This window comes from Vespa velutina, chromosome 4, assembly GCF_912470025.1.
Source record: "Vespa velutina chromosome 4, iVesVel2.1, whole genome shotgun sequence".
Taxonomy (NCBI): Eukaryota; Metazoa; Arthropoda; class Insecta; order Hymenoptera; family Vespidae; genus Vespa; species Vespa velutina.
Window position 1 is genome coordinate 340,670 of NC_062191.1, and position 27,235 is coordinate 367,904.

Sequence of the window (27,235 nt, forward strand, 5' to 3'; positions counted from 1 at the left end):
TTCTTTCTCTTTGGCCGCGTGCGAAACACAACAACGAGTCGAATGGATGTTTTTCTTTTTTCTTTCTTTCTTTCTTTCTTCTTATTTATTTATTTATTTATTTTTTATTTTTTTTCTTTTTTTTTTTCTTTTTTCTCCTTTTTTTTTTTTTTTTTTTTTTTTTTTTTTTTTTTTTTTTTTTTTTTTTATATCATTATTATTCCTCATTATGTCTTTTGCCTTTTTCTTTTTTTCTTTTTGATTTTTCCCGATTGACGCAACGCCGAATTTTCTTCGCGCGAGACTAGACTATGATTAACGGAAAGAAAAGAACGCATTAACATTTACTTTTAGGAATTTACAACGTCTCCATTTTCACTAACGCAAAAACTTGGCCATCGTATGTTACATAGGTACACGCAGGGGTGGGTTGGGGGTGGGGGGATCGAGGGAACAGAGGAAATGTTATTCTTCGAGGAGCAAGGTCGGAGAAGAAGCAGAGAGACGGCGTATGGCTCGCTAATTGGGGGTGGACGGGCGTGCGCGTAGGGTCGTAGGCGGTGGCGTACCGCTGGGATGAGGATAGGGCGCGTACCTGAGGGTAGCAGAGGGTGGCGAGGTCCGTCGGGAGATGATCGCGACCGGTGGCGGTTGCCACGACCAGCCTAGGGCAGTCGGGTAGGGAAAAGTCGAGGCCGCCGCGGGATGATAGGGAGAGGGTGAGCCGGTGGCAGCTCTGTTCGCAGGGTGCGTCTGTCCGACGGCAGCGCCGTAAAGTAGGGCCGTAGAAGCACCCGCTGCCGCCGTCAGCCACGGTGCCAAAGCCGCGGCCGTCGCGTGTCCTCCGTTCTCCTGCGCCTGCTGCTGGTGTTGATGCTGGTGCTGATGCTGCTGATGCTGATGCTGTTGCTGCTGTTGGGCACCGAGGGCAGCGGCAGCGGCGGCGGCCGCGGCGGCCGCTGCCGCTGCCGCTGCCGCCGGCGAAGATATCGCGAGATGCTCGTACAATCTCACCGGTGGTACTCCGCATCTCACCAGCTGTTGCTCCATCAGCTCCATAGGATCTCTGCAAACATGTCATTAGAGCTAATCGGACATCCTCGTTGGTTCTTATTAGAAAATTGTCTTTAGAGACGAAGGGGAGAAAACTCGAGCGGAAGATGGACGTAGGATAATTAGCGGGAGCTTTTCTAATCGACGTCCGTAGGAATTCTCGCGGTAACGCGGCGTATCGCAATAACGTGATGGATGAATTCGTACGGTCGGCCTCGAAGGCATAATTAGGGTTAATTACGAGCGATTGTGCGTTCGAGCCAATCCTTCGGGCTTCGTTACGTCGCGAGAGGAGGAACGAGGGGAAATGCTAACGAGCGGATTATTGGCCGATCGCGAGCGCCGTGCGCTTTTAAGTGTCGCGACCCCGCTGCTCGATGATAATTAATGTATGCTCGGCCATGGTTATTGCGAAATCCAAAGGTCCGCGTCATTTCCTACTTTGCCGATTATTTACGCGGGACTGGCGCGCATCGACGATGACCGTCTACTACGACGATAGGTGGATTCTTAATTATCTCCTAGCCGTCCTCTCTCCTAACGTTTCCTTTTTTTTCTCTCGACGGCGCCGACGACGACGACGACGACTTCCTCGGCTCGATTTTTCTTTAGACGGGCAAACCGATCCTTCTCGAAGCAAGAAGAAAAGTGCCTGCCTTTGCTTCTTCGTGCCTTTCGGTAGTCGAGTGCTCGAATGAAAACTTGATACTAGAAGCTTGGACGATAATTTTAGCCCGACCGGCCGACGATGATACCGCCGATCGATCATCCAGTTCCCCGAAACGCACCGTAGCGATGCTGCTCGCCGGTCTGGAGATTGTCTTTCACGAACGGCGCTTGATATTTCAAGGTTTCAAATCGTACGCGTCCCTCCTCTCTCTCTCTCTCTCTCTCTCTCACACACACACTCGTACGCGCCAGGTCGAAAAGTAATTCAAAGCGTATAAAACGATAACGATAAACACGCCAATGCTGCGCCTCGGAAGGAAGGGTACGGAGGAATAAAAATCTCTTTGCTACTGGATCCCTTTCTTGGTGGGAGATAAAATATCGATAACGATCGATTTTGACTTTGCCAGATTGAGAAAGAGCAAGGAGAGAAGGATCGCTTCTGGAACCGATTCGATATCTCGGCGAAACGGTAATCGGCCGTTCTCTCTGTATATGGGGGGAACGTTAAACGACACGGGCTCCGGTTACTCTTTGAAACGCTCGAAAAAGGCGCGAACGATCGAGACGTCAAAATAAAGAGGGTAACGAGAGAGAGAGAGAGAGAGAGAGAGAGAGAGAGAGCAGACGGAGGCAATAAAGAAGTTTAGAGTTTTGCCCGAACGGCCGTGACCTTTCGCACCTTTCTTCCGTAGAAAAAATCGCGGCGAACGGGACCGATGAAGCAGTTTTGAAATCGTTAAGACTCGAAAGATCGAGCGACCTCGTAAGACGCAAACTCGTAAGAGGAAGCAAGGAACAATGGGGTCCGGTGTGCAGTTCCTGCGTCTCGGTTACCACGCGTTGCTCGTATACTGCTTCTTAGCACGTAACACGAGACCCATGGTAGAACCGGGGGATGAGAGGGAGAGGAGAGGAAAGGCGCGTCGTGTGCGCGCGACCTACATAGGTACACGCACCTACGTGGTGTGCCACGTAAGCACGCGATTTCTGGGCCCTCGCAGCAGCTTTCGGCCCTTTGCCCAGTCACCGAGGGAAAAGGGAAAGGGATTAGGGAGCCCGCGGTTAATCGTACCCGCTTCGAGCGACCGGACCACACACCGACTTTGATCTTCTTCCTTCCTCCTTCCTCTTTTGCTTACCGAGAGACGCGCTTTTCGCGAGCCGAAATCGTTCATTAAAATTGCACGAGAAATAGTCGACGACTCGGTTTTAATGCTACATGTGCACATATATATATATATATATATATATATATATATATATATATATATATGTATGTATGTATGTATTTATATATATATAATGTTCACACTGCCGTACACCGTTATCGATAGCCACATCTTAATTCGTGTTCGTCGACGAAGACGTATAAGCGAATTCATTTCATATTTCCAATCGGTATCTTTAATGTCGATCGTTTTGTAACGTAGTTAAGAGCTATACTTTCACCTCGGTTAGAGTACCAGGTGCAAAGGATTCCTTTTCCATTTTTTTTCTTTTTACTCGCGACGAGCAAGTCCGATAAGCATCGTCTCGGAGATCCGGCAGGACGATACGTTTGGTAAACCAATAACATCATCGTGTCGACACTTTGAACGCGGGAGGATAAAAGGCAGCTGACGGATAACTTCTTTTTCCCGTCGTTGAAAACAAACGATACACGATCGATACGACATAGGAAGGAAATCCAAGACTCGCGATTAATGATCGTTAGATGAGGGCACCTGTATATTCGCCAAGCGGAAATGACGTTGTTGGTACGAAAGTACGAAGAGACGGCCGAAAGGACTACAGGCGATTGCGGCGTCCTGCCTTCCGGCCTTGAATTATATCTTTAATGTTTTCATAAAGCTTCCTCATGTACGGACAATAAAAGCCCTAATTACGGTGGTTTCGCCAGGACGAAAGAGCTGCCCCCGGCTCCTCCGCTGCCTATTACTATTCCCTCTATGGGCGCTCCTGTAATTGTTACACCGCAATAAATATTCCTCATCGATCTGACGAGTCTGCGTTTCCCCGTAATGGCGCGGTTACGCTCGAAACGTTCTAATTAGAGGCCACCGCCGTTACCCATTAAAATGTCCATGACGTTCGCACGGCTACACCCTTCGAGAGCGAGCGAGCCAGAGAGAGAGAGAGAGAGAGAGAGAGAGAGAGAGAGAGACGAGTGTATATTCTCGTCTCTTTCCCTTTCTTCTTTTTCGAGAGCAATCCATACTCTCGAGTGGTTCTGATTTTCATCTACTGCTAAAAGCATTAGGTAATACGTTTTAAAGAATTAATCGACTTTTTCGAACGTTTTTTGAAACTCGAAGCGTTATGTAGGAGCGGTGGAGAAGGCGGAGTGTGAAAGAGTCGGCTTTGCACGGGTCGCGATATTAATGCCGAATGAATTCCATCGAGCGGGGAGAGCCTGTTATTCTCCGTCTACCCTGGGGCTGACACAGGGCATTAGGTAAGTGGTAGATAATAATAGGTTACACCCCACTGATGGCCGAAGGTAGTCCATCGAACGGTGCGGTTCGACTCCCCTTCGCTTTCTACGTTCGCGCACACAACGCACGCATGTAGATATCTCCTACCAACGCGAACGGGACGACCATCGGATCGTACAAAAATATTGCGGACATGTGTCATTGACGAATCGAAAGGACAACTTGTTTCGATCGTACCTTGTTATTCGGAGAAATCTTGAGGTAGCATGTTTGTATCGTTCAAGGACGATATCAAGAAACGCGCAAAGAGAAACGACGTTAAAAGGACTTGAAGGAAGAAAGTGAGGTTCGTTTTTGAGAGGGTCAATGGATATATATATATATATATATATACATATATATGCACATGTGCGTATACCAATATGGATAGATAGCTAGAGAAAGAGAGAGAGAGAGAGAGAGAGAGAGAGAGAAAGAGAAAGGGAGAAGGACGAGTGTAACAGCGAAGAAATTAATAGCCATAAAATATGAATAGAAATTAGCAGGTTCGGGGTGGCGTGACGCGTTTGCTCGCTCATTTCCTTTCGGCGCGTTGAAAAACAACAAAACAACGCAAAATACGGTCGAGCCTGTAATTTACCCCGGCTGCCGCCGAGCGCGCGCGCGCGCGCGCGCGTGTGCACGTGCATGTGCGTACGATCCCACACGCACGTCCGCGCGATCGGACTCGCGATGCACGCTCTTCTATGTACGTATATATGTACGTATATATGTATGTTTATAGTATATAGCCGACCGATAGTAGGGTGACCGAACACGTTCGTGTAGGTGTTCCTCGCGAGCCTGTTGCTCACGGCTCGAGTCATCATCGTCGTCGCACGGTAGGTATGGTAGGTAATGATCCGGTAATGACCCTGACGCCTCGCCTCCCCACTTCCCCCCCTCACGCGGGGTATGTGCTTCCAAGCTCTCCTCCTCTTCCTCATCCCTGGACACTCTAGCGCACACCGTTGCACCGTTGCTACCACTACCTGCTCACCTTTCTTTTCTCTTTCAAAGGCTCTCTCTCTCTCTCTCTCTCTCTCTCTCTCTCTCTCGATGATGCACGGCGAGGGCCTTTGTTTTTGCGTTTTAAACGGCGGTTATTAGCTTCGTAGCAGTCCCCTCTGTTCCATCTCTCTTATTCCTACGGCAAGGCTGCCTCTTTTGCTCTCTATTCATCTCGCTCGCTGGCACTTTGGTAATGGGGCCCGCTAATGGGCCAAGAAGACTTTGGTGTATCGATGTCTGTGCTGCTGCCGGTGCCGCGGTCGAAGATCTGCTTCTACGCCGGTAGAGGAGAAGAAGAGTAAGTTGGTCGTGTGCGTAGCGAGAAAAAGGGTCCACCGTGCATCGAGCGCGAGAGAGATCGACGAGATGGAAACGAAAGAGAGAGAGAGAGGGGGGGGGGGAGAGAGAGAGAATGTGCGTCCGTGTACGGCCGCGCGCGCACGCCAGAGAGGGAGAGAACGAAAAGACGGATGGCGAGGCGGAAAGCGAGAGGAAAAGAGGGAGAGGGCCAGGAGCGGCAGCGGTAATGACAGGCCGTCCGCTCTCGAAGCTAATATAGATGAATGCCCTGCCCTCCTTGCCCTGCGGAACGAGGGAGAACGGAATCGCTCTCTTTCCTCCTCCTCTCTCCCCCTCCCCTCTCTCTCTATCTTCGTTCCTCTCTCTTCCTCCTGGCATCTCGAGGAACGACGAAAGCTGCCCGGTGGCGGCAATGCAGGGCGAAATGGACGCGATCCATCCCTCTCTCTCTCTCTCTCTCTCTCGTTCGCTCGTTCAGTCGCTCGCTTGTTCGTTCGTTCGTTCGTTCGTTCGTTCGTTCGTTCGTTCGTTCGTTCGTTCGTTCGTTCGTTCGTTCGTTCGTTCGTTCGTTCGTTCGTTCGTTCGTTCGTTCGTTCGTTCGTTCGTTCGTTCGTTCGTTCGTTCGTTCGGTCGGTCGGTCGGTCGGTTGGTCGGTCGGTCGGTTGGTCGGTCGGTCGGTCGGTTGGTCGGTCGCTAGCTCGCTTGCACGTTCTTTCTACTCCTCCGAGCGCATACGCGTACGCGAGAGGAAGAGGGAGAGAGTCTATCTATCAGCGCCGGCGTGAAGTGGGCGGGAGCATGCGCCGTATTGCCCCGTACGGCCGCTCTCTCATTAACTCTGGACGCCGCCGAAGCCCGCGTTGGACCGGGGAGGACCGCGGAGGGATGCTGCGCTGGCAGAGAGGTAGCAAAGGTAGCCTCGAGAAAACGCGTTCGAGAGACCGCCAGGAATTTCTTCTTTTCTCTCTCGATCGCAATGTTACAAACGCTTTCGACGAGAAAGCTTATACTCTCGTCGACGACATAAAATACCTATTCGCGCACGTCGGAGATATCAACATTGCAAGCAGCGATGAAGGAACTTTTTATCGGGTCATAAAAGATTTTCAATATTACGTTCCTAATTAATTGTAACTATCCTCCATCTCATAAAAGTCCACTCGGAGAAGGGCTGATATCTCCTTCGATGCCGATACAATTTTTTTTTAAGTATCCCATTAAGTCGGACGTATCACGGCTTCCCAAGTGTAATCGAAGGGGAGATCGAAGGGCGGATGTTCGACGAATCGAGTAAATTTTTTAATAAAACCATAAAGGATAAATCGAGAATCATAATTTCGAAACGTATTGCTTCTCGCAGCAGAGTCCCGGGCCTCTCATTAACTCCGAACGCCGACATTACCGAAGATCCCATGGAGGAGGAGGAATCGAGAGGAGCCCGGACATCTGTTTTGTTCCGAATCCAGTGCTTCCTCCTCGTATTCCGCACTTATTCGATCCCACCTACGTAGGTAGTAGCTTGGTATAGTATTCCCACAACCTATAAATATCGAAGGCATAGTTTTTCTGACCGGAGAAGAGACTTTGAGTGTCTTCGCACTTTAAAGATGGTCGATTGAACGGGTCAGCGGGTAAAAGATCCGAGTGACGGAGCAAGATTTGAGTGGCCCCAGTTTAGGCAGGTGCTGATTTGGGGAGGGTCATGGTGAACCGACAACAATCCGGGAAGAGGTCGTGCACTTTTCGGTTCGAACCTTCGAAGGCGTTGAAACGGCGCGCATCGATCGTATAATTAGATTAATATCTAAGATAGAAGGCTCCTCGTGGCTGAAGCGCAAAGACCGGATCTCGATCGTCCGTCGAACGATTTAAAGGATTTTTCTGGTGAAGCCCAACTACCTCCTCGACTTGACTTGTCGACGACGGCGACGGCGACGGCGACGACGACGACGACGACGACGACGACGACGACGACGACGACGACGACGACGAATAAGAAGAGGAAGAAGTAATAAGGGAGCGACGGTAACTTAATCCCTATCTAAATCTCCGCAGTTAGTATTTCATCGTTAGGAGCGAACAAACAATTTAATTAAGATCCGCCCATCTTCGATCGTGGCGCGCAGGTGTTGCAAGTAGTGACTCTCTTCCTTGTCGTTGTCGTCGAGGAGACTCGATAAAGAAAAGAAAAAAAAAAACAAAAAAAAAAAAAAAAAAAAAAAAAGGGAAAAGAGAAGAAGAAAGAAAGAAAAAAAGAAAAAGGAAAAAAAATGAAAAAAATAAAAAAGGAAGGGGAAGGGACGTTCGAAGCGCGAGGTCGCGTTATTCGAGTTTCGATCGTAAAAAAGGGGAGGAGAGAAGTTTATCGGGCGAGCGTTATCGATTCGTGGACACGCCGTTAGTAGCGTTCTTTGTGCGATTTGCATAAAACCTTGAATTGCGCTCGAGCGAGCTGCTGGCGCTGTCGTTAACAATTTAGTGGGCGTGTTTGCAATTTGCGTCGACTCGACCGGACTCCGCGTGTCCGTGCTCATTATCGCGCGAACCCTTTTCAAAGTTCGCATCATCGCCGAGAGAAAATCGAGGACGACGATAAGGATAACGCGTTCTAGATGATCGGGAGAGCTCTCGATTATCGCCTAGCTCGGCCAACGTCAAGCTAACGATCCTAAGGAATCGTCGGGATCGATCGATCGGATCGAAAAGATAGCCGCTCTCCGAAGAGAACGCGAGAAAGTGTTGGAAAATTTGTCCGATTAAATTTCCAGTTAAAGCGATATACGCAGATAATTTATAAACGGTAAAACCTTTTTTTCAAGAGCCTACGTTCCTGTTTATACGAAACGATCGCGAGAGGAGACGGAACGTGGCTACTCAGAGCAGGTGCGTCATCTTTCATGCAGATAGATGATCGTGGATAATAAGAAATCGGTCGAGAGAACGCGTGCACGCTTACTCGCGATATATCTATCTAATAAAGTATCGTGCATCGTTTAACGTTGTAGAAATTTTGTAATTTAAGCTAGGATGCGATCGATCATTTCCGATGTATTACAAACCTTTTACGCGACAACTTTTTCTACATGATACTTTTTCTTTCCTTTCACGGCCGATCATATTTTACACGCCGTGAGTTGCGCGTAAAATTAAATAAGACGAATCTTAAAAGTCTACTTTACTTCTTATAAAAAAATATTCAAGATAGAAAAAAATACTTACGCAATGTCCAAAGTTAATTACAACTCGATTTAGCGACTATGTCGTAATCGTGGTAATAATAAAAGTCGATTAAATGCGATACGGGAAAGATTATTGTGCGTTCGACAAAAAGAGCAATATATACATACGTACATATAAATATATATATATATATATATATATATATATATATAAATATGTACAGAGAGAGAAAGCAATTGCGCGATAAATTATACCCTGTTTACGCGATACGTGATTTCCCGATCTCAGAGGTAACGTTGCTGCTCACTTCCCTGACAGCTTTTCGCTTACCACACCGTTTTCAATAATTTTGCACGATAACAATTTATTCATTACCGGTATGCTAATCGCTCGCTTCGGTTGATTCCTCGGAAAAATCATATTTTGATATTGAAATGTTTTTTACGTACCGATCGAAATCCGTCAACCTCGAGGAGTCTCTGAAACCCTTCGCGAACGGATTACTGTCGATCTTTAGTTTCGTGATCTGCAAGAAAGGAAAGAGAATAAATTTAGCGGGGAAAGAGTATCAAAGTAGAAAAACGTGGAACGATCAATTGCGACGATCAATGTTCTCACCAGCTGATTTTGGTAGGCTGTGACCGCGGTGAAGATCGCCTCAGGGAAAATAAACGTTTTGTGTTCTTCTTTTCGAAGATCATTGATCTGGAGATTGTTGTCGTCCGTTTGCTTGCATCTCACCAAATGTATTCTGGGTTGATACTTGTGCATCGAGTTCAATACGATCTGCGATAAAAGAAAAATAAGGTAAAGTCAAATGTATGTAGTAAATCTAGAGATACTCGGCGGTCTACTCGTCTCTTTTTTCGCGGCATTGTCTCGGACAGAAAATCGATTGAAAATGCATAGGTCTTTTACCCAGTATCCGTAAGCGCGCGCGTAGACGCGCACGTAGGGGCGAAAAACTCGGATGCGGAAGACGAGTTTTTACGCTGAAACTTTAACGTCGTGACATTTGCCACGGCAAAATACCGTTATTAAAGTCCGCACGTGTACGCGCGGTGATAGAGACAGGGGTGAGAATGAACGCGAACGAACGGAGTCCTTCGCAATCGAATAGGTACGCCTTTTTACAAACTATCGACCTCGAGTATATCTATACCCACATTAACATATAGATACACGTACGCGCGCGTTATTAATCGATTTACTAATTAAGCTCATGCACGTCTATCACTACGATATAAAAACATCCAAAGATATTTATAGCCGGACCGATGGGAAATTAAATATCACGTTCGTATGATATCGATTCTAAATCAAACCGAGCATCGTTCAAACCTACAATGAAGACGATAAACTTTTGTTACTTTGTATTTTTTATTCTTCGAAAGAAACGCACGACTTTGTAATCGTACCGTTCTTCCGATACTTTGTCCTTTCTCCGATACAATGTTGTGAAAAAGAAAAACTAACTTTTAATAGCGTCGTCTTTTTTTCCCTCCAAGAAAGAAACTAGAGCAAAAATCGCAAACTTTTTGATGTCAGCGCAATAAAAATAGTATTTGCTCCTAAAACGATCGATAATAAAAAATCGAATAAAACGTTCGAATAACCGCACTTTCTTCCGAGCGGTATGAATAAGAGGAAGGAGAGGGCAAAAGGCTGAGATGTGTGCGTGAGTCATCTCTCTCTCTCTCTCTCTCTTTCCCCTTATTTCTTCCTTTCTCTGTCTTCTTTACGGCGCCACGAATGCCAGTCGTCGTGCGAACGAGACTCGAAAGTCAGGGCTGGCGTGAAGGGACCCAATGCCCAAAGACTCTTCGGGCCACCTGCAGCCGTTAAGTTTCAACAGTTGCGCCACCGCAGCCGCCTCTATATTTCATATTAGCGATAATGTATAAGTCCGGCTACTGACTTTCCTCTCTCTCTCTCTCTCTCTCTCTCTCTCTCTCTCTCTCTTTTTCTCTAGCTAGACACGTTTTATCGGATAGACTAAATTTTCCCCAATCTTTCCTAACGAATTGTTCGACCGTATAAGTAGATGGAGATCGAAATAGCATACATATAATGTGGATGCTCTTGAAAGTTTCTTTACACCTCCGTCGGACTCGTTCGTGCGTGCGAGCAACGCGGTGAGCGCTTCCACGGATTATCCGGATCTACCGCACGCTCGTATCAGGGCAAAATGTGAGAGCGTAATTACGCAAAGACTACGAATTATAGGTGTATTAATTAAACGGCCTACAGGCGTAATCGAGCGTGTTCTTTTCCCTCTCTCTCTCTCTCTCTCTCTCTCTCTCTCTCTCTCTCTCTCTCTCTCTCTCTCTCTTTCGCTGCAACTTCATTGATTATAAAAGGCGTAAATTCGATCTTCCGCAAACTGGGGATCGTAATGGCCGCTACAAAGTAATTCTCAAAGTAGGAAGATGAGGGTCCGACATAGTGGCTAGAAGTTTGCATTTTCACGAGTTCCACTAACGGACAAGATTATCTTTCAAAAAGTTCTCGCATAATAAGAGACGAGACTCGTACGTAAACGCCGATAAGGATCTAGAATGTAGTTCCTAATGCTGGTATGCCAGGTAAAAAAGGACTAAAATAAAGCAAGATAGAAATAGAGATAGAGAGAGAGAGAGAGAGAGAGAGAGAGAGAGAGAGAGAGAGAGAGAATACGTCGACGTTAAAACGATGCTGCGACCATCTACGCGGTGGAAACTAACTCGAGGTAAAAGAGAAAAAAGAAAGAAGCATTGGCGTTCTTTGCGGAAACAGAAGAGGTCCACGATCGGTGATGGGTCGAGCGCGAGGAACGATCACGATCGCGATATCACGAAAAGGAATCGTTTTATGTTCTCGATTATAGTCCTTCGGAATCCCGCGGCGCGTCCCTATTCGTTTTCTCGGCGCGCGAGTCGAGTGGTGGCACGGCAGGACACCCTACCGTAACTTGTCAGGAGTCCAATTTGCTCTACTCTGTTCGTTCTGTCGTCCCGGATAACCGAGCTGAAATCGCACGCGCGACCACGCAAGTCCTAAGGGGATCTTGCACGTAAAGGAGTCTTTCTTCGATTTATCCAGCCACCACGCTCTCGCGTATTCTCGCAAGGAAAGGCAGACGAGCGAAATTTAATCCTCGCGATCTTATGCTCGACCTTATAAACGTATTCGATTCGTGAGAATCGATACTTTTTCTAGTTACGAATTCGCGTGTCTCCTTTACGAAAAAGTTTCGACTTTGGAGCGTGACAAAACGTAAGGTAGATTGGACGTGGGTACATAGAAAAACGTGTTGTGCGAACGATAAAAGATTAAAAATGATTTATGAACATTTATAAATCTCCTCTCTACGCGCAAATTCCTATCTTTCGAAAGGCACACTCCATGTTAATTCGATCGAATAACTCAAGAGGTGGCTACGTAAGTCACGTGTTTATCGCTCTTTAATCCTCGCGATTAGGGTACATTAATATAGGGGAAAAAAAAGAAAAAAGAAAAGGAAAGAAAAGGGAGGAAAAAAAAAGGGACACGAAGCCTTTCCTCTATTATATCGCGCTATTTTTTCAGGTCGTAGCAATGAGCCAAGTAGTTGAATAAACGTACGTTATCGGACGTCTCGCAAGGATTCTCAATTATTGTACTGCTTTTAGAAGGACGATAAAAATATAGAAATAGTTTGCGAAGTTAGGTGGACGGCGATAGAAATCTCAATGACGGACGAAAGAGAGAGGAGGATAGGCGCGCGAGAGTCGAGCCGGTTCTCTCGCGCGCAGGTGGACGCTCGCTTTTGGACCACCATGTAGTAGCCGGCACGCAGGCGGGGGTCTTATAATATCGCGTCATACGAAACGATGAAATAGCGGCCGTAGCGAAGGAATGTTCTCTCTCTCTACCACTCGAGTCCTCGACTCTGACTTGACTGGCGGTTGGGTGTTGCGTTGCGTGGCTCTCCTCGAGCTCGACCGCTTTACCTTTTTTTTCTCTTTTCCTTCTCTCTCTCTCTCTCTCTCCCTCTATCTCTCTTCCGTGCTCACAATAGAGACGGACAATCTCGTGACTCGACGATTATCAGAAAATCTATCTGTCCCGTAGAAAAAGAAGCCTCCTATTCCGGTTATCGTTATCGTCGAAATTAGAATTCTAGAAATGAAGGGAGAGAGAGAGAGAGAGAGAGAGAGAGAGAGAGAGAGAGAGAGAGGGTTGGGCATCCTCGACGATCCACGAAAGAGTGGAAAGAGCAAAACGGGAGGGAACACGGCCTCGAGGGAGATTCAAAAGGTGCTCAACGGGGCCGGGCGTGGGCTACCCGTGATCATCATGACAAAAGCTCCGGGCAAACATCCATTCAATTTATTAGCTTATAGGCATGCCGGCGTAGTACCCACTATATACCACCTACGACACCACACCACACCACCGCGGTCGCCTATAATGATACCAACATTATGACTGTTCCGCGAGAACGTGGAGCCGCGCACGGAACCTCTCCTCTTTCCTACCCTACCAAAGTAGTAGTATCCATTCTCCGTGCGTTATTCTTCCTTCTACCATAGAGTTACACTTTTTACGGTTGGCCTTCCTCAGTCAGTGATATTTCAAGAGAAGAAGCAAAGAATAGAGGCGCATCCAAGAGCATCCTCCACTTCCACTCCTCGCCTTTCTAATTTTAAACCGGATATCGCGTAGCCTTACCACGATCGTAGGAGCTACCGATACTTTGCGCGATCGTTCGGCTAATTCGAACGGATACAAATAAGCTGGACAGAAACGAGAACTCGTCTTTTCGGTGAAATTCTTTTGAACGAGGTTACTAAAAGAAAAATCGTTTCGCGAGAACCGAACGGAGTTGGACGCCCACGATTAACAACAACGACACAAGGAGGATCGAACTTGAATCGATGATAAACCGCGTCCTACGCTCTTTCCCTCTTTTTCATTCTTTTACGAGGCCATTTGGGGACGTGCGCGAGCGCGCGCGCGCGCGCTCGCAAAAGACCGACGACGACGACCCGTCGTCGACGAGACGACGAAGAAAAGCGAAAGCGCCAGATTCGATGGAGATCGTGAAAGACGGCCCGTAATCTTTGAGCGTCGTCGTCGTCGTCGTCGTCGTCGTCGTCGTCGTCGTCGTCGTCGATGAAGACGCGCTACGTCGTTCGCCTGAAAATTATGCGACGTTATTCGAAGGGGAGAGGAACGGTGAATCGATTCGGCAAACGATCGAATCGCTGCGTTTCAGCGCTGTCGTTCGAGAGTAAAGGATAACGTCCCTCGTGAATCCTCTCTCTCTCTCTCTCTCTTCTACGCAGTCCGCGAACCGATTGCCTTCCTCCTCCTTCTTCTCAAGATCGAATGACCCCCTCGTACGTATTCGAATACGGAGGTGATACCAAACACGTTGGTTACCTATATGAAATCTGATACGTAACGACGGCCATAGAGTTTTACGATCAAATCGTCGCGGATACCCCTAGCGAACTGGAACGCGGATAGAATTAAAATTCCGCGGTCGCGTATATGGCGATTTTTTCAATCTGGACTTTGAAATCGTCCAGAAAAGAAGTACGACAGAGGATGGGGCGGGAGAGAAAAAAGAAAAGGGAAATATCCGTCTTACCTGGCCATGCTTGTCCATGTCGTTGTTGGTCAGCTTAACCTTCTCGAAGGAGACCACTTGCTTCGCCAGTTGATCCCCGGTGAACGGTGAATCCGGATGAACGTAGAGACGAGGTGGCGCCGGTGGATCGGCCTTCCCGGCCACGAGCCAACAGCTTCTGTGATAGGCGTATCGATATCTCTTATTGTCGACCGGTGCTATGTCCATCAGTACCGCATAACGGCCTTCCGTTTTCAATCCTCGAAAGGAGACGCGACAGGTGGGAAACATCCGGCTGCGAATCGAGAAATAATACGTCTGCTTGTTAAATCGCTCGCGTCGAAGAAAGAACGATCGGGTTTAACGAAACAAAGAAACGATCGTTAACCTCTTCCTTTCTTTCTGTCAAAGAACTATGGCCGTAATGCATCGGCGGCATCTCGACCATCGCGGAAATCTCGTTTTGGCACGAACAGAAGACACTTCGATCAAAAGTAGTAGCTTTCAAGCCCGTAATAGCTTTTAAGCGTCGTTAAGCGAGGTAGGAGTAGTAGTAATAATCCACCCTTGAACCTCGTCATATGCAGTCAACTTTTCAACGCCTCCAACATCTGCGCGCACGCGCCACCGTCGGATGCGCTCCTTAACGCGTCCTTGAATTCTTCTCGGCCTGACACCATCATCGAGGACCAAGAAATCCAAGAGATTCCTCCATCAAGTACACAATCGCGAGTTTTCTTTCTCTTCGTGTTTCGTTAAGCGTTTTCTCCTGTCGCACGACCTAGCCAAGACTAATTTACGTTCGGAGCTGGACTATGATTGATATTCTCGGGTAACGCCATTGCCAAAGGAGAACCGGGTAATCCTGATTGATCGATCGATTAAAGATACGTTAACGAGCGTACGAATTGGACATAACGCATCAGCAAAATACGCAAACACGCGTATCGCGATAAATACTAGATTAGGGGAATTAGCGCGATGGTCGGCCCACGTGCGTACCACGTCATAACCAATCGTCTTTTTTGACGATCTCGCAGGTTGGAGGCCAAAGTCAGAGAATACTACTACCTACCTACGGAGAAGTGGAAAAGAAGAGCGGAGGATTTGATGAAATGATTGGTACGCCAAAGCGTACGTGTCATGGTCGACCGATAGTTTGTCCGGGATTGTGCAATCATCGACGACATAAGCGCGCGGAGAGGACGACCGAGAAGCGATGCTGCCGGGCGCGTTCGCCGTTCGATGCCAAAGACGACGACGACAACGGCGACGACAACGGCGGCGACAACGACGACGACGACGAGGACGACAACGACAACGAAAACAACAGCAATAACATCGACGACGGAAGGAAGAACGGGAGGAGAAAAGACGAGGACGAGAAGGGAGTAGACGTTAAAACGGCCGAATCGATCGTTCGAGTCGACGAGGAAACAATTACGATGATCGAAAACGTCATGCTCATCAACGTTGCGCTCTCGCAAATATTAATCGAAGACGTCGAAAGACGTTCGAATTATTCCGAAAGAAAAGCTAGGGCGTTGGAACAATATCAAGAGGATTATTTAAAAAATTCATCGAATTGCATCGAAGTTTGCTCAGAGAATAAGTCGAAGAGAAAAGCAACGACAACCTGTACCGCCTATCTTTTGGCCCTTTTAATTTACGCGATCATTCACGTCTTCCTCTCCGTACTCGCTTGGCACCAATCTTTCTACGAGATTTTCCTTTCGAGCCAAATTTGCGGATTCGCCACGCTCATTATTTGGAAGACTATCGGCACGATTCCTTTGTAAATTCCTTTCTAAAATTTCATAAAGTCCGAATAGAGATCGATCTTTTGGTTTCTTCATTGATCTCGTTGGGAGTTTTACTCGAGCGCCATACTTTGGCGCTCCTCCTCGTTAAAGGCGAGAAACACAAAGAGGAGGGACGTGCCCCGATCACGATGAAAAGAAATCGTTTGAGAAAACGTTGAAGAAACCGCAAAGGCCGCAACCGCTTTAAAGAGAACGACCGCAAGGATTATCCTCTTGCGATTCGTGAGCGCGAAACCTTTCCCAAGAAACACGGCATCGACTCGCGTGACGAACAAGTTCGCGTACGTTCGAAAGATTGCCGCTCTCGATCGCTTTGCGGATTTCCAAGGAATGTCGTCGTTCGCTAAGTTTCTCCTGTTTTTTCTTTCTTATTTTTTTTTTTTTTTGTTTTTTTTTCCCTTCTTTTTTGTTCGTTCGAACGATCCTACGAGAGACGATCATCGTCGAAGTAACGACCCAAACGATTAGCGGATCGCTTTATCAGCCTATCCTATATGCTATTTACCGTTTCCAGACTCGTTCGAAACCGTCAAAATTGGTCTTTCTCTTTGGAACTCAGCGCAACGTATCCTCGCGGTTCATCATCGTTTAGCCCCGGCAAATTAAGCGGACGCAAAGAGGAGGCTCGATTCCATAGGCCGTGGCTAACGAGAGCATAATCGCGAGAACGGCTCGACCCTCGAAGTCGTTCGGAAAGCACCCTAAACCTTGCCGGAGTTCGCTCTCTCTCTCTCTCTCCCTCTCTCCCGTCATACATCTCTCAGTCCTCTCTCCCTCTCTAACTCTCTGTCTCTCTCTCTCTCTCTCTCTCTCTCTCTCTCTCTCGGTCGCTCGCTCGCTCTCGCGGACGTACGCGCGTGCTGCCAGAGTCGCTTATTCACTGTCGAGAAGGATATAGCCTGGAACGGGCTCGGCGAGCGAAATAAGAAGAAGATAAAGAAGAGAAGAAAGAAGAAGAAGAAATACGGAGTAGGGTTCGTACAAATGGATTACGGAAGCACTGGATATTATACCGATCCGAGTGGCCATCCGACTTGCTCTTCGCTGTTTGCCGTGCTAACGACTTCTCTGGCCCTGGCCAGGTGGTGTCGCTATTATAATTATACTTTGGCCCATATCGTGCCCTCTCTGCTTTGGCCCCCACCTCTCTCTTTTTCTCTCGCACACTTCCTTTATCTGTCCTTTCGCATCTCATCCACCTTCCGTTATTTCTCTTTCTTTTCCGGCGACCTTCTTTTTCTGCCTTCCCTCGTCTCCTACACACGCGGAAATACGGACGGAGAGAAACGCACGGTACATCGTTCTCTTTCTCTCTCGCTCTCTCTCTCTCTCTCTGTGTGTGTGTGTATGTACGCCGAGACTCGTCACGCGTGTGTTGAACGCCTATGATATAGGCTGGCTGGCACCTTGATGAAGGGTTCGCGTGACGAGTACCCTCCATATCCGCTCCTATCCTCCTCCTGTCTCTCTCCTCCTGACCTGCTCGTCCACACCTCCTACTATACTACCTCCGAGAGCGACGGAGGCTACGATTTAACGTAGGAGGAGGACCCGCATTTGCTTTTTCCTTTGCTCGCAACTACGACGACTCGTTTCTCTCGGGAGTCGACCATGTAAATCCTTGGGAAAGGATCTTTCGTCATTACAATATAACTACTTGTCGAAATATAATCGTCCGTCGTGCTCGATCGAAACAAATTTTATGCAAAGAAAAGTCTCTCTCTCTCTCTCTCTCTCTCTCTCTCGAATAGCTTTTGTTTGCCATCTCGACGGTTGGTGTATTCTCGCGCGCGCGAGAGAGAGAAACAGAGGGCGTCAACGTGGGAAAAAGAAAGTTTGAGAGCTCGAACCTTAGAGAGAGGGGAGAGAGAGAGAGAGAGGGTCCTGGCACCCCGTCGGGCCAGACAATTCCACCTGATTGGTCCGAATTCGTATTGTCACTCTAGGAGAGACTGACGTTTTCGTTCGACTGGGATTTCGTGCCAAGTTTCGCCGTGCTAACGACGCTATTCGTGTGTATCGCCCACGGTATACTTGATATATCGATCGACTCGGCCAACTTACCCTTGCTCGCTATCTTGACATTTTTAAATACCGCTCGGCGATAGGTATAGCTTGCGCGTTTTTCGAAAAAGAAAAAAAAAAAAAAAAAGGACGATTAAAAAAAAAGAAGAAAAATAAAAAAGAAAGTAGGAGCTATCGAATATCGATCCGTTCGCTTAGCTCGTCGTCAGGTCGTTTTTGCAAAAAATCTGAACGTTAATTGAGCGCATTAATCGCACACAAGTTCCGGAAAGGTGATGCACGACGGATTTATAAACCCGTCTCGAAGAAAGATAGTTCTCAATTTCGTCTGGCGAGTCTTACTCGATTAAGTCAAGTCGACAACTTTTTTAATCCATTCTCTCTTTTTCCTTATCTCACTCGTAAAGCCTTTCCCACGTAGGAAAACTCAATTATGAATGCGCGCGTTTACGATCGCCAAAGTCGTTAGAAACGATCCCTCGTAAATATAAATAGCGCCGACGATCGTACAGTTAATAACGCATCGATGGACGCGCGTCTCGTCTCTCCTATCTATCGGGGATAAGATCCTCGCAAGATAATTCGAGAGCGTATGCAAAAGGCATTCGTAAAAAGCGTGAAAGCCGATGGCCTTTCGCTCGATTATTCTTTTTGCCCAAGAAGATAATGTCCGAGCGATGCTAAGCTAGCGTGACAACGAGAAGAAGCGTTCGCGGCTCTTCCTTTCTTTCTCGGACGTTTATACGTCATCTCGACCGTTATCTCGTTCCTTCGTATTTAACGTCGTTACCAGACACACTCACGTATCGCCGTGAAAATCCACGAGCGAGAGAGGAGCTACGCGTTCTCGCTTCGTTTTAATTAACCGAAAGTGATTATATCGCACTAGAAAAATATTCTAGTTAAAGCGAGCAACCGAACGCGCTTATAAATTAGATTTTATTTTAGCGATTAAGGATTAAGATACGACGAGGCTCGCTAAAAAGTTGGAAACGTTTCTCCTTCACTCTTCTTTTTTTTTTTTTTTTTTTTTTTTTTTTTTTTTTTTTTTAATTCTTTCTCGCGTCTACCACCGTACGCTAAAGCGTCCGCTATCGTCGATTTCGAGACAGAACCTCTAGAGCAGGAAAGGAGACGATACCGCGAGTTACGCTCGAGTGGACGAAGATCCGCGTCTCTCTCGTTCCGTGCACAAATATCTCATAATTCCGACGTGGTCACGCATCCTGCCGGGGCCGCCAGCTGCGGCCTCAACTTTATTAACATACCTATAAAAATGTGCGCCGCGCGCGCGCGCGCGCGCGCGGTGTATCCATCCGCTAGAGCTCGTGCGCGAGCGAACGGCATAAATGGATGCAATAAATTACATCTAAAACTCCCTTTAAATATCTCGTAAAACGTCAGTCAATGAAATCCATTAGTTCAGGTACGGGCAACGCGTCGCGCCATACAACGGACGCGCGCCGTTGTATTATTTTTTTGTTCAACGCGTAATCTCACGTAATTCGCTCGGAAATTAAAGAGGCACGCTTCCTCCTCTTCTTCGAACGTTTGAAATTAACGCGCGGTCTCCCCCGCGTTGATTAAGGAGAAAACGAAACTTGCTGTCCTCAGACGAAAGTTTAAAGAAGGTAAAGTGATCGCGACTCTCTCGTACCGTCCGGTCTTGGTGATGATCATCTCCGTCCCGAGTTCGTTGAACTTATCCCACAAATCCTTGGTCTCGAGCTGACACTCAACGTCCCGGAGCTCGTCCGAGTTGCAGCTCGTCCTCAGTCTGTGCTTTCTCTCGTGATGCTCGTTGCACCCGGGCACTCCATTAGCCCCGTCGTATTTCCTCGACGAGGAGGAGGACGAGCCGGTACTGAGATCGTCCGGAAGCCCGTGAACGGGTCCGTCCTCGACGCTGCTACACTCCTCGACGTCGACGTCCACGTCGACCTCCTCGTCCTCCTCGTTGGTCGACTTTTCCGTTCCCTCGCTCTCGCCCTCGCACGTCTCGACCTCCTCCTCGACCAATAGGGCCTCGTCGTCGGTCACCACGGTGGCAGTCGCTACGATGTTAACCGGCGATGTTCTCGCGCCTGAAAATTAACCAAACGCAAGAGAAAATTACTCTCCCTGTGTATACGTAAGTACAGCCATATTCGGGCACAGAGTGAGAGAGAGAGAGAGAGAGAGAGAGAGAGAGAGAGAGAGAGAGAGAGAGAGAGAGAGAGAGAAAGATGAAGGCGAAAGATATGTAAAGTCGGGGATAATTAATCGAGAAACACGAGCGCGCATCTGCCGCATAGTCGGCGCCTAATTAAACCGTCAGATTTGAAGAAAGGCACGCGCGCTCGCGAAAGAGACGCCGTCGCGAACCCACTGTGTACACAAACGTTAATTGCTTCGGTCTCTCGATACCGATCTGTTAATTCGTACTATTTCGCGCGGACGCTCTCTGTGTCTTCCCTTCCACGCGATATCTCAAATTGGATCCGCGACCGATAGAAGCCTGTAGGTAAAACACTCTGGCGGCGTTCTACCGATCTACCGACATTGAGAAATTATTTAACGGCACACCGAGGACGATCTTACGCCGCCTCTTCGTCGCTTAAGAATATTTATTTCAGGCGCGATAAGCCACCGTAGAAACGAGGACGCGCGGTGGTATATAGGTAACGACGTACGTCGTCGACGATCAAACGAGTACCGGATTATTCGGGACTTTGACCGTCGTCGACGCGGACTCCACGCACGCGTTCTCTTCTTCTTCTTCCCACCGAAGCGCGCGCAACCGAGAAACGGCTGCTCATCTTTATCGATGAGAAGAAGAAGATAGGACACACACGACTTCTCTCTACTCGATGAGGCCCGCCTGAGTTGACGCATGCGTTAGATCCTATCGGAAATATAAACTTTTCTTCGTATATAGACCCTTCGTAACGCGGGAAGATTTAGTATCGTTTCTCGTATCATTCGCTAAACGTATGAGAACTAACGAGTAGAAACGTGGCTTTATAATTTCCGGTCGAATAATTAGCTCGTTAATTACGCGCGAGCGCGTATCTCGAGCGCGACGAGCTGGCCCGTCATCGACCGACTCGCAATGCTTTTATTCCTTTTTTCTTCTTCTCCCCGTTTTTTTTTTTTTCTTCTTTTTCTCTTTTTTTTTTTTTTTTTCTTTTCTTTTTCTTTTTATAAGGGAAGAAAAATAAAAAATAATGAATTATTAGTCGATTTACGGTCGCTAGGAATCCGCGAATAAAGCGAGGTGCGGGGCGAATGTGGACGGAAGATTCTCTTTGGGTGCGCCAAACTCGATTAAAGCCACGACACTTTGGTAGTTACGCGCGAGAATCGAGGACCGCGCGTATATATAATCGTATTATAATATCTAATCTCGGCTCCGAGGGAAACCAGTCCTTACATCCGGATTACATCCGCCGGCTGACCGTCTGACTGCCGGTCAAACGTGCTCGCGCTCGTACGCGCAAACCGAGTTCCCTCGATTCTATTTCTCGTTTTTCACGATCAACAACCACCACCTCTGTATTTGTAAAAGATTTCTCTATGACGTGGAAATTTTGACTCGTGGCATTGGACTCGTGGAAAATTCGAAACCGTTAAAGCAGGAGACTCGCTTTTATCGCGTGAGAAGAAGAGTCCGACGGTGAGGTCTAATGGCGACGCGTCCAACTACGAGAGCCGCGATTCTAACGAGAAAGGTATTATTATTAATAATTCGACGTCGGTTACCGTTCCCGGACACTCTCTCTCCTCTCTCTCTCTCTCTCTCTCTCTCTCTCTCTCCTTCCTTCCATATCCTTCTTTTCGCGCTTATCCTCGACACGGTACACGGCCGTCGTTTCGAGAAATATTTGAAAGCGCGCGTGCTCAGCCGACGACGATGAGCCAAAGGAAACCGGTTCCTGTAGTCAAATTTCGAGCGATCGAGACTGGCACACACCAAAGAACGCCTTTTATCTTCGAGTTCGATCGTTTCGAGACGACTACCGTTTCGTAACGTTTTCGAGCTCTAACTTATGGTTATCTCTCGTCTCTTTGGAAACTCGCTCTACCTCTCTCTCTCTCTCTCTCTCTCTCTCTCTCTCTGACTGTTTCTCCCTCCTCTCCGCGTACGTGCAGGCGTACGCGGTGTATCGAGTGCGCTTTCGTTCAAGATACGATCTTATCTATCCTCGATCGTCGTACGATACCCGCGGTCCGACCAAAAGACCCTACCCCCTTGCCAAAAGCAACTCTATTTCTCTAGATTATTATACCGTTCGGTCTCATCGACAAAGGGTCAATACCTTCTTCGTTCTCTTCCGCGGAATCGTGTTCCTTGGTTTTGTTTTCTAAAGGAATTTCGACGAGTCCGACACAAAGGAGAACGCAAGTACCCCTACATGCCAACAACAATTTTCAACGTCCCTTTATTTATTTCTTTTTCTTCGCTTTCTTCGAGCGACTCATTACAAGAGCAGCAGCCTGCTGCTGCTGACTGCTCCTACCGGCGCTGCCGCTCCAGCCAAAGCAACTCTTGCTTTGCGAGATCGCAAGTGCGTGACACGCGGTGTACGAGGAGGATGGGACAAAGAAGAAAAAGGGGAGAAAAGAGAGAGAGAGAGAGAGAGAGAGAGAGAGAGAGAGAGAGAGAGAGAGAGAGGGAACTCACGCAACGACGTTTGAGGTGTTAATTTTAACGCTGGATCGTCCGCGAGGCAAACGTACGTCCGCTCTCGTTCTTGCTCGTGTACTTGCTGGTCTCGCACTTGCTCTCGTCCGATCGCCGGCTGTTCTTTCGACGCACGCACGTATCTATACGTATCTCTACTCGGGTACCTACCTAAAGTACCTGCGTACTTTCAGAAAGGAGGAATAATTTTCGATGGCTCAATAAGGAAATGGACAAATTCGAGACTGAAATAAGGAGAAAAAGAGGAAGGTGGGGTGGGGAGAACGCTTGTTGTCTTCTTCGAACGCGGATGTAAGGACGCGCGCGTTGTTATTAGTCTCTCGCGTGTGTTGGTGCGCGTACGTGCGTGCAGATGCGAGAACGCACGCAACGCGCGAAAGGCTCACGCGATGCGCGGAACGCGTGCACGTTACCGGCGCATCCCTTCGGCGCCATTTTCCTTCCATTACAGGTAGATATATAGGTAGTGGTTGGTAGGCGTACTAGCGATCCACGACTCTTTCTCGTGTCTCGTCGAAAATGGAAAACGCGTTCAATGGATAAACGATCGGTCGATCGATCGATCGATCGATCGATCGAACCGAACGAAACGATGCGGACACACTTTTCTCTTTGGCTTCTCTTTGCCAGGGACGAATATTGATAGGACGATTTGATATGGTCTATTCGTTTATCGCTTCCTCCATCGCGCTTAACACGTAGGTGCCGGGCATCGAAAGGTCCGTCAAGCACGCAAAACTCATGGAGCCGAGAACGTGATAATTCGTTGCGGACACGAAATCTCTATTCTTTCTCTCGGCGATTATCTCGGGCTGCGCCAGGCCTCCTTCCGTTCCTCCACGATCCCGCTCGCTTCTTCCTCGATCCCAGCCTATACTTAAAGATAACCGGTTACCTTCGACGTGCCGATCAATTATCCATGCCCGTTTAACCAACTAAAACTCGCGAATCGAGGTCAACGAAGAGTAATACACCTATACGTTCCTCCCTCTCTCTCTCGCTCGCCCGCGGGAAAAAGCTTTATCCTGCTCTAGGCCAGACCCGCGGCTTCTCTTCTTCTTTTTCTTCTTCTTCTTCTTCTTCTTCTTTGACAAAGTCCAATCGCGTGTCTGGACTTTGTAAGGAGACTGCAACGTTTCAAACCGGAAGCTTTCCGGGCGCGTAGGAATTAAAACTGCCTTTCTCTCTCTCTCTCTCTCTCTCTCTCTCTCTCTCTCTCTCTCTCTCTCTCCCCACGCAAACACGGACGCGACGCGCGCGCACACTTTGTTGCTCCGGTTCGTTCCATCTTTCCGGTACGGTCCATCGTGTGTGCCAAGAAGGTGGTCCCACGATCTTAAAGCCAGAAGAAATATGACCGAGCTACTGACGTCAGCTTCCTTTTGCCACCACCGACACAACCGACCACCCAGAATCCTGTCACCACCACCACCCGAGCAACGTTCGAGGAACGTTGCTCAAAAAAGGATCGAAAAAGGAACGGCAAACTGTCGCATTTACGAGCTCTCCTACCTCGCGCGCTTTTCTACGCTAAAGCGTACCTTTAACGAACTCGTGCCGAAGAATACAACAGGTATTCCGGAACGGTCCTAACCACGGGATCGTTGCGGCAATAATAATCCTAAATACCTTTTATAATCTTTTTATCCTCGTCTTATTTTCTACGAAATACGAACGACGCCGATATATCGTTCTTTCGACGAGCATCGATCGTCGTCTCGGGACAATACGGGAGGTGAGAGAGGGGATTAATTTCGTTCTAGGCTCGAAATGCAACCTCCTAGGCTCGTCCACCTCATCAGTCTCGAACAACAGTTGCGATCATTAATGCGATTCTTGGCTATTAACCGGTAGCCCGATGGAATAATGTATTCGCGAGACAATGATTAGAAGCGACGTAGCGCGGTAATTGCGAGAGAGAGACCCCTATGAATTTAATTGCAGTTGGTATTTAATGTTTTCCACTCCTCTCGCCCACTCCTTGCCTATCTCTTCGGTCTTCTCGAGAAGACGCGGGAGGGGTAGGGGGAGGGGGAGAGGGAAGGGCCTGAGACGAGGAGAGAGAACTCGTTCCGCGGAACGATTAAGAATCTCTAGATTGCTACGAGAGAGCTCGTAATGGCGTCGTTAACTGCGTTAATGTGATTACTGGCTGAAAGCAGCGGACAAGTTCCCGAGGACAAAAACACGAGCGAGATCTACTGCTGCTCGCTCGCTCGCTCGCTCGCTCGCTTGCCAGTGGTACACCGCGCGCCAACGGAAAAATATCGCCGACTCGCAGAAAATTATACGTCCGCCTATATCTTTTTCCTTTTTCTTTTCCTGCCCCGACTGCCCCTATTTTCCCCTCGACGTAGATGTATTACCAAGCAACGTCCATCCAGTCGATTTTATCGTCGACGACTTTTTCGCGATCGAACTCTTCTCTCTATCGTGAAGCGTGCACGACGATACCTCTTACCTACCTATACATCAATTATAGACGCGAGGACATTTTACGCGACGTTTTTCCACGGAAACGGAGAGAGAAAGAGAGAGAGAGAGAGAGAGAGAGAGAGGGAGAGAGAGAGAGAACATAGGCAAATCGTTATATCGATATCCGTACGACAGCGATCGTGTACAAGCACGGAGGGTGTTTGCGTCGTTCCATGTACTTTCCGATATGTCGTCCCCCCTATCGCGGACATCACCGAAGAATAACGGGAGCAGGGAAAAGGGTAAAAAGTATAAACTGTCCCTCTTTCCAATACTCGTACATGTGTATATGGTGGTGGTGGTGGTGGTGTAGTAATAGACAAAGGTAGGGACGCGTAATAGAGAGATATGGGACGGCGGATCGTCGGCTGGCACCAAGAAAAACCAGTTTTCGATCGGTCTTTTACCCAACGACGCCATTATAATATCGTTCAATTTGCTTCCGAGAACGTTCGACTTAATTATTTCCTATCGCAAGATCCGAATAAACACGTAATGCAAAGGCACGAAAGGCACGAAACAACTTACGCGATTCGAGACGCCGTAAACGTTTACATATTCATCTAGTAGCTCTTAAAGAGAACTCGTAGTCCCGCGAGATAAAAGCGAATTACCGTCGGAAGAACGAACGGTTAGATCACGACGATACCGTTCGTACGCGTCGCGAGCGAATCCGTGACGAGACTACACACACACACACACACGCACACGCACACGCACACGCACACGCACACACACACACGCACATTCTACGCCCCATTACTGATAGTTACTATCGGATTAAAAGCGAGAACGTAAGTAAAGCTCCAATTATGGATTATTTTATGGAAGAAACGGAGAGGATATCGGAGAACGATATCGCGGAGAACGGAGGAGAGGAGCTCGGTCGTAACGCGAAAGGGGACTCCTATCGCGGACGCGGTAGCCGTCGGACGACACGAGGCAGGCCGTCGAACGACGACGACGGATTAGGGAATATCGAGGAAAACTCACGATGATCGAGGGTCGATCCAGCGACGAATCCTTTAGCTGTAGGACACTCGAGGCCGGTGGCGGCGTTGCCGATGCCCTGCAGGTGGTAATGCCCGAAGGACGGACCCCTGGGCGCCATGATGGCCGCGATACTAAAGTCCGTCGCCTTACCCCTCTCCCCCTTCGCAGGCATCCCTTCTCGCGCGACACCTCGCTCGCTCCTTTCTTTCTATAACGTCTTTGCGTTTCTCTTCTTCTTTTTTTCCTCCTCCGGCCAACACCACCACCTCCGTTGCCGCCACCTCCTCCACCAGCACCACCACTACGTCCTCGTTCCCGTCCGCGTTCTATTTTATCTCTCGGAAAAGCGTTCTCTCAACGAGACGCGAGTCGTTTGCTCGACGACATGACGGGCGGGCGCGCTCGCGCGGCAACGATCGACGAAAGCGTAGACCGCGAGAGGAGGTTAGACGCGTCGTTGTCCCGTAATTATTTTGCTTTCTCGGCTACTTCTCACTCCCGAAACGTATATGTGTATATATATATATATATATATACGCGCGCGCGCGCGTGTGTGTGTGTGTGTGTACGTATGTACGTCTCTGCTGGTTCACCGAGAGAGATGATACGCAGCACGAAGATGGTCGGAAGAAAACGTAAAGCGCGAAGAGCCACACAACGCGTCTGCGCTGCTCGACTTCCCGGACTCCACTGGCTCGGCGTTCCTCCTCCCACGCGGCAGGCTCTCCCCACCACCGGAGGCACCGGCATCGGTCTCCCCGCGGCGCGCGCGCCCATCCCGCCGTCCTCGTTCGCTAGAGGCCCGGCGGCATGAGGGAGGGCCTGCGTCTGGCCAAGGAGGCGGTCTCGTGGCGGTGAACGACGCTGCCCAGCGACTAGCCCGATTCGCCTTTCGGGCCACCGAGTAGGGAAGGCGGAGCCTCGACCGCTCTCCCGTCTAACCCCTCCTGCCGGACGACAAAGCCGATTC

The 27,235-nt window shown here is 48.5% G+C and overlaps 1 protein-coding gene across 1 annotated transcript; it reads right to left on the reverse strand.

Moving 5' to 3' along the window:
- Window positions 1-26,971, reverse strand: LOC124948545 (T-box transcription factor TBX20-like). The gene is made up of 6 exons (XM_047492310.1): window positions 26,266-26,971; window positions 19,771-20,197; window positions 14,287-14,560; window positions 9,288-9,455; window positions 9,119-9,195; window positions 1-1,045 (listed from the first exon to the last, which is right to left on the reverse strand). The coding sequence occupies exons 1-6, from the start codon at window positions 26,435-26,437 to the stop codon at window positions 499-501; spliced, it is 1,665 nt and encodes a 554-aa protein (XP_047348266.1). The 5' UTR covers window positions 26,438-26,971; the 3' UTR covers window positions 1-498.
- Window positions 26,972-27,235: the final 264 nt, after the last annotated feature.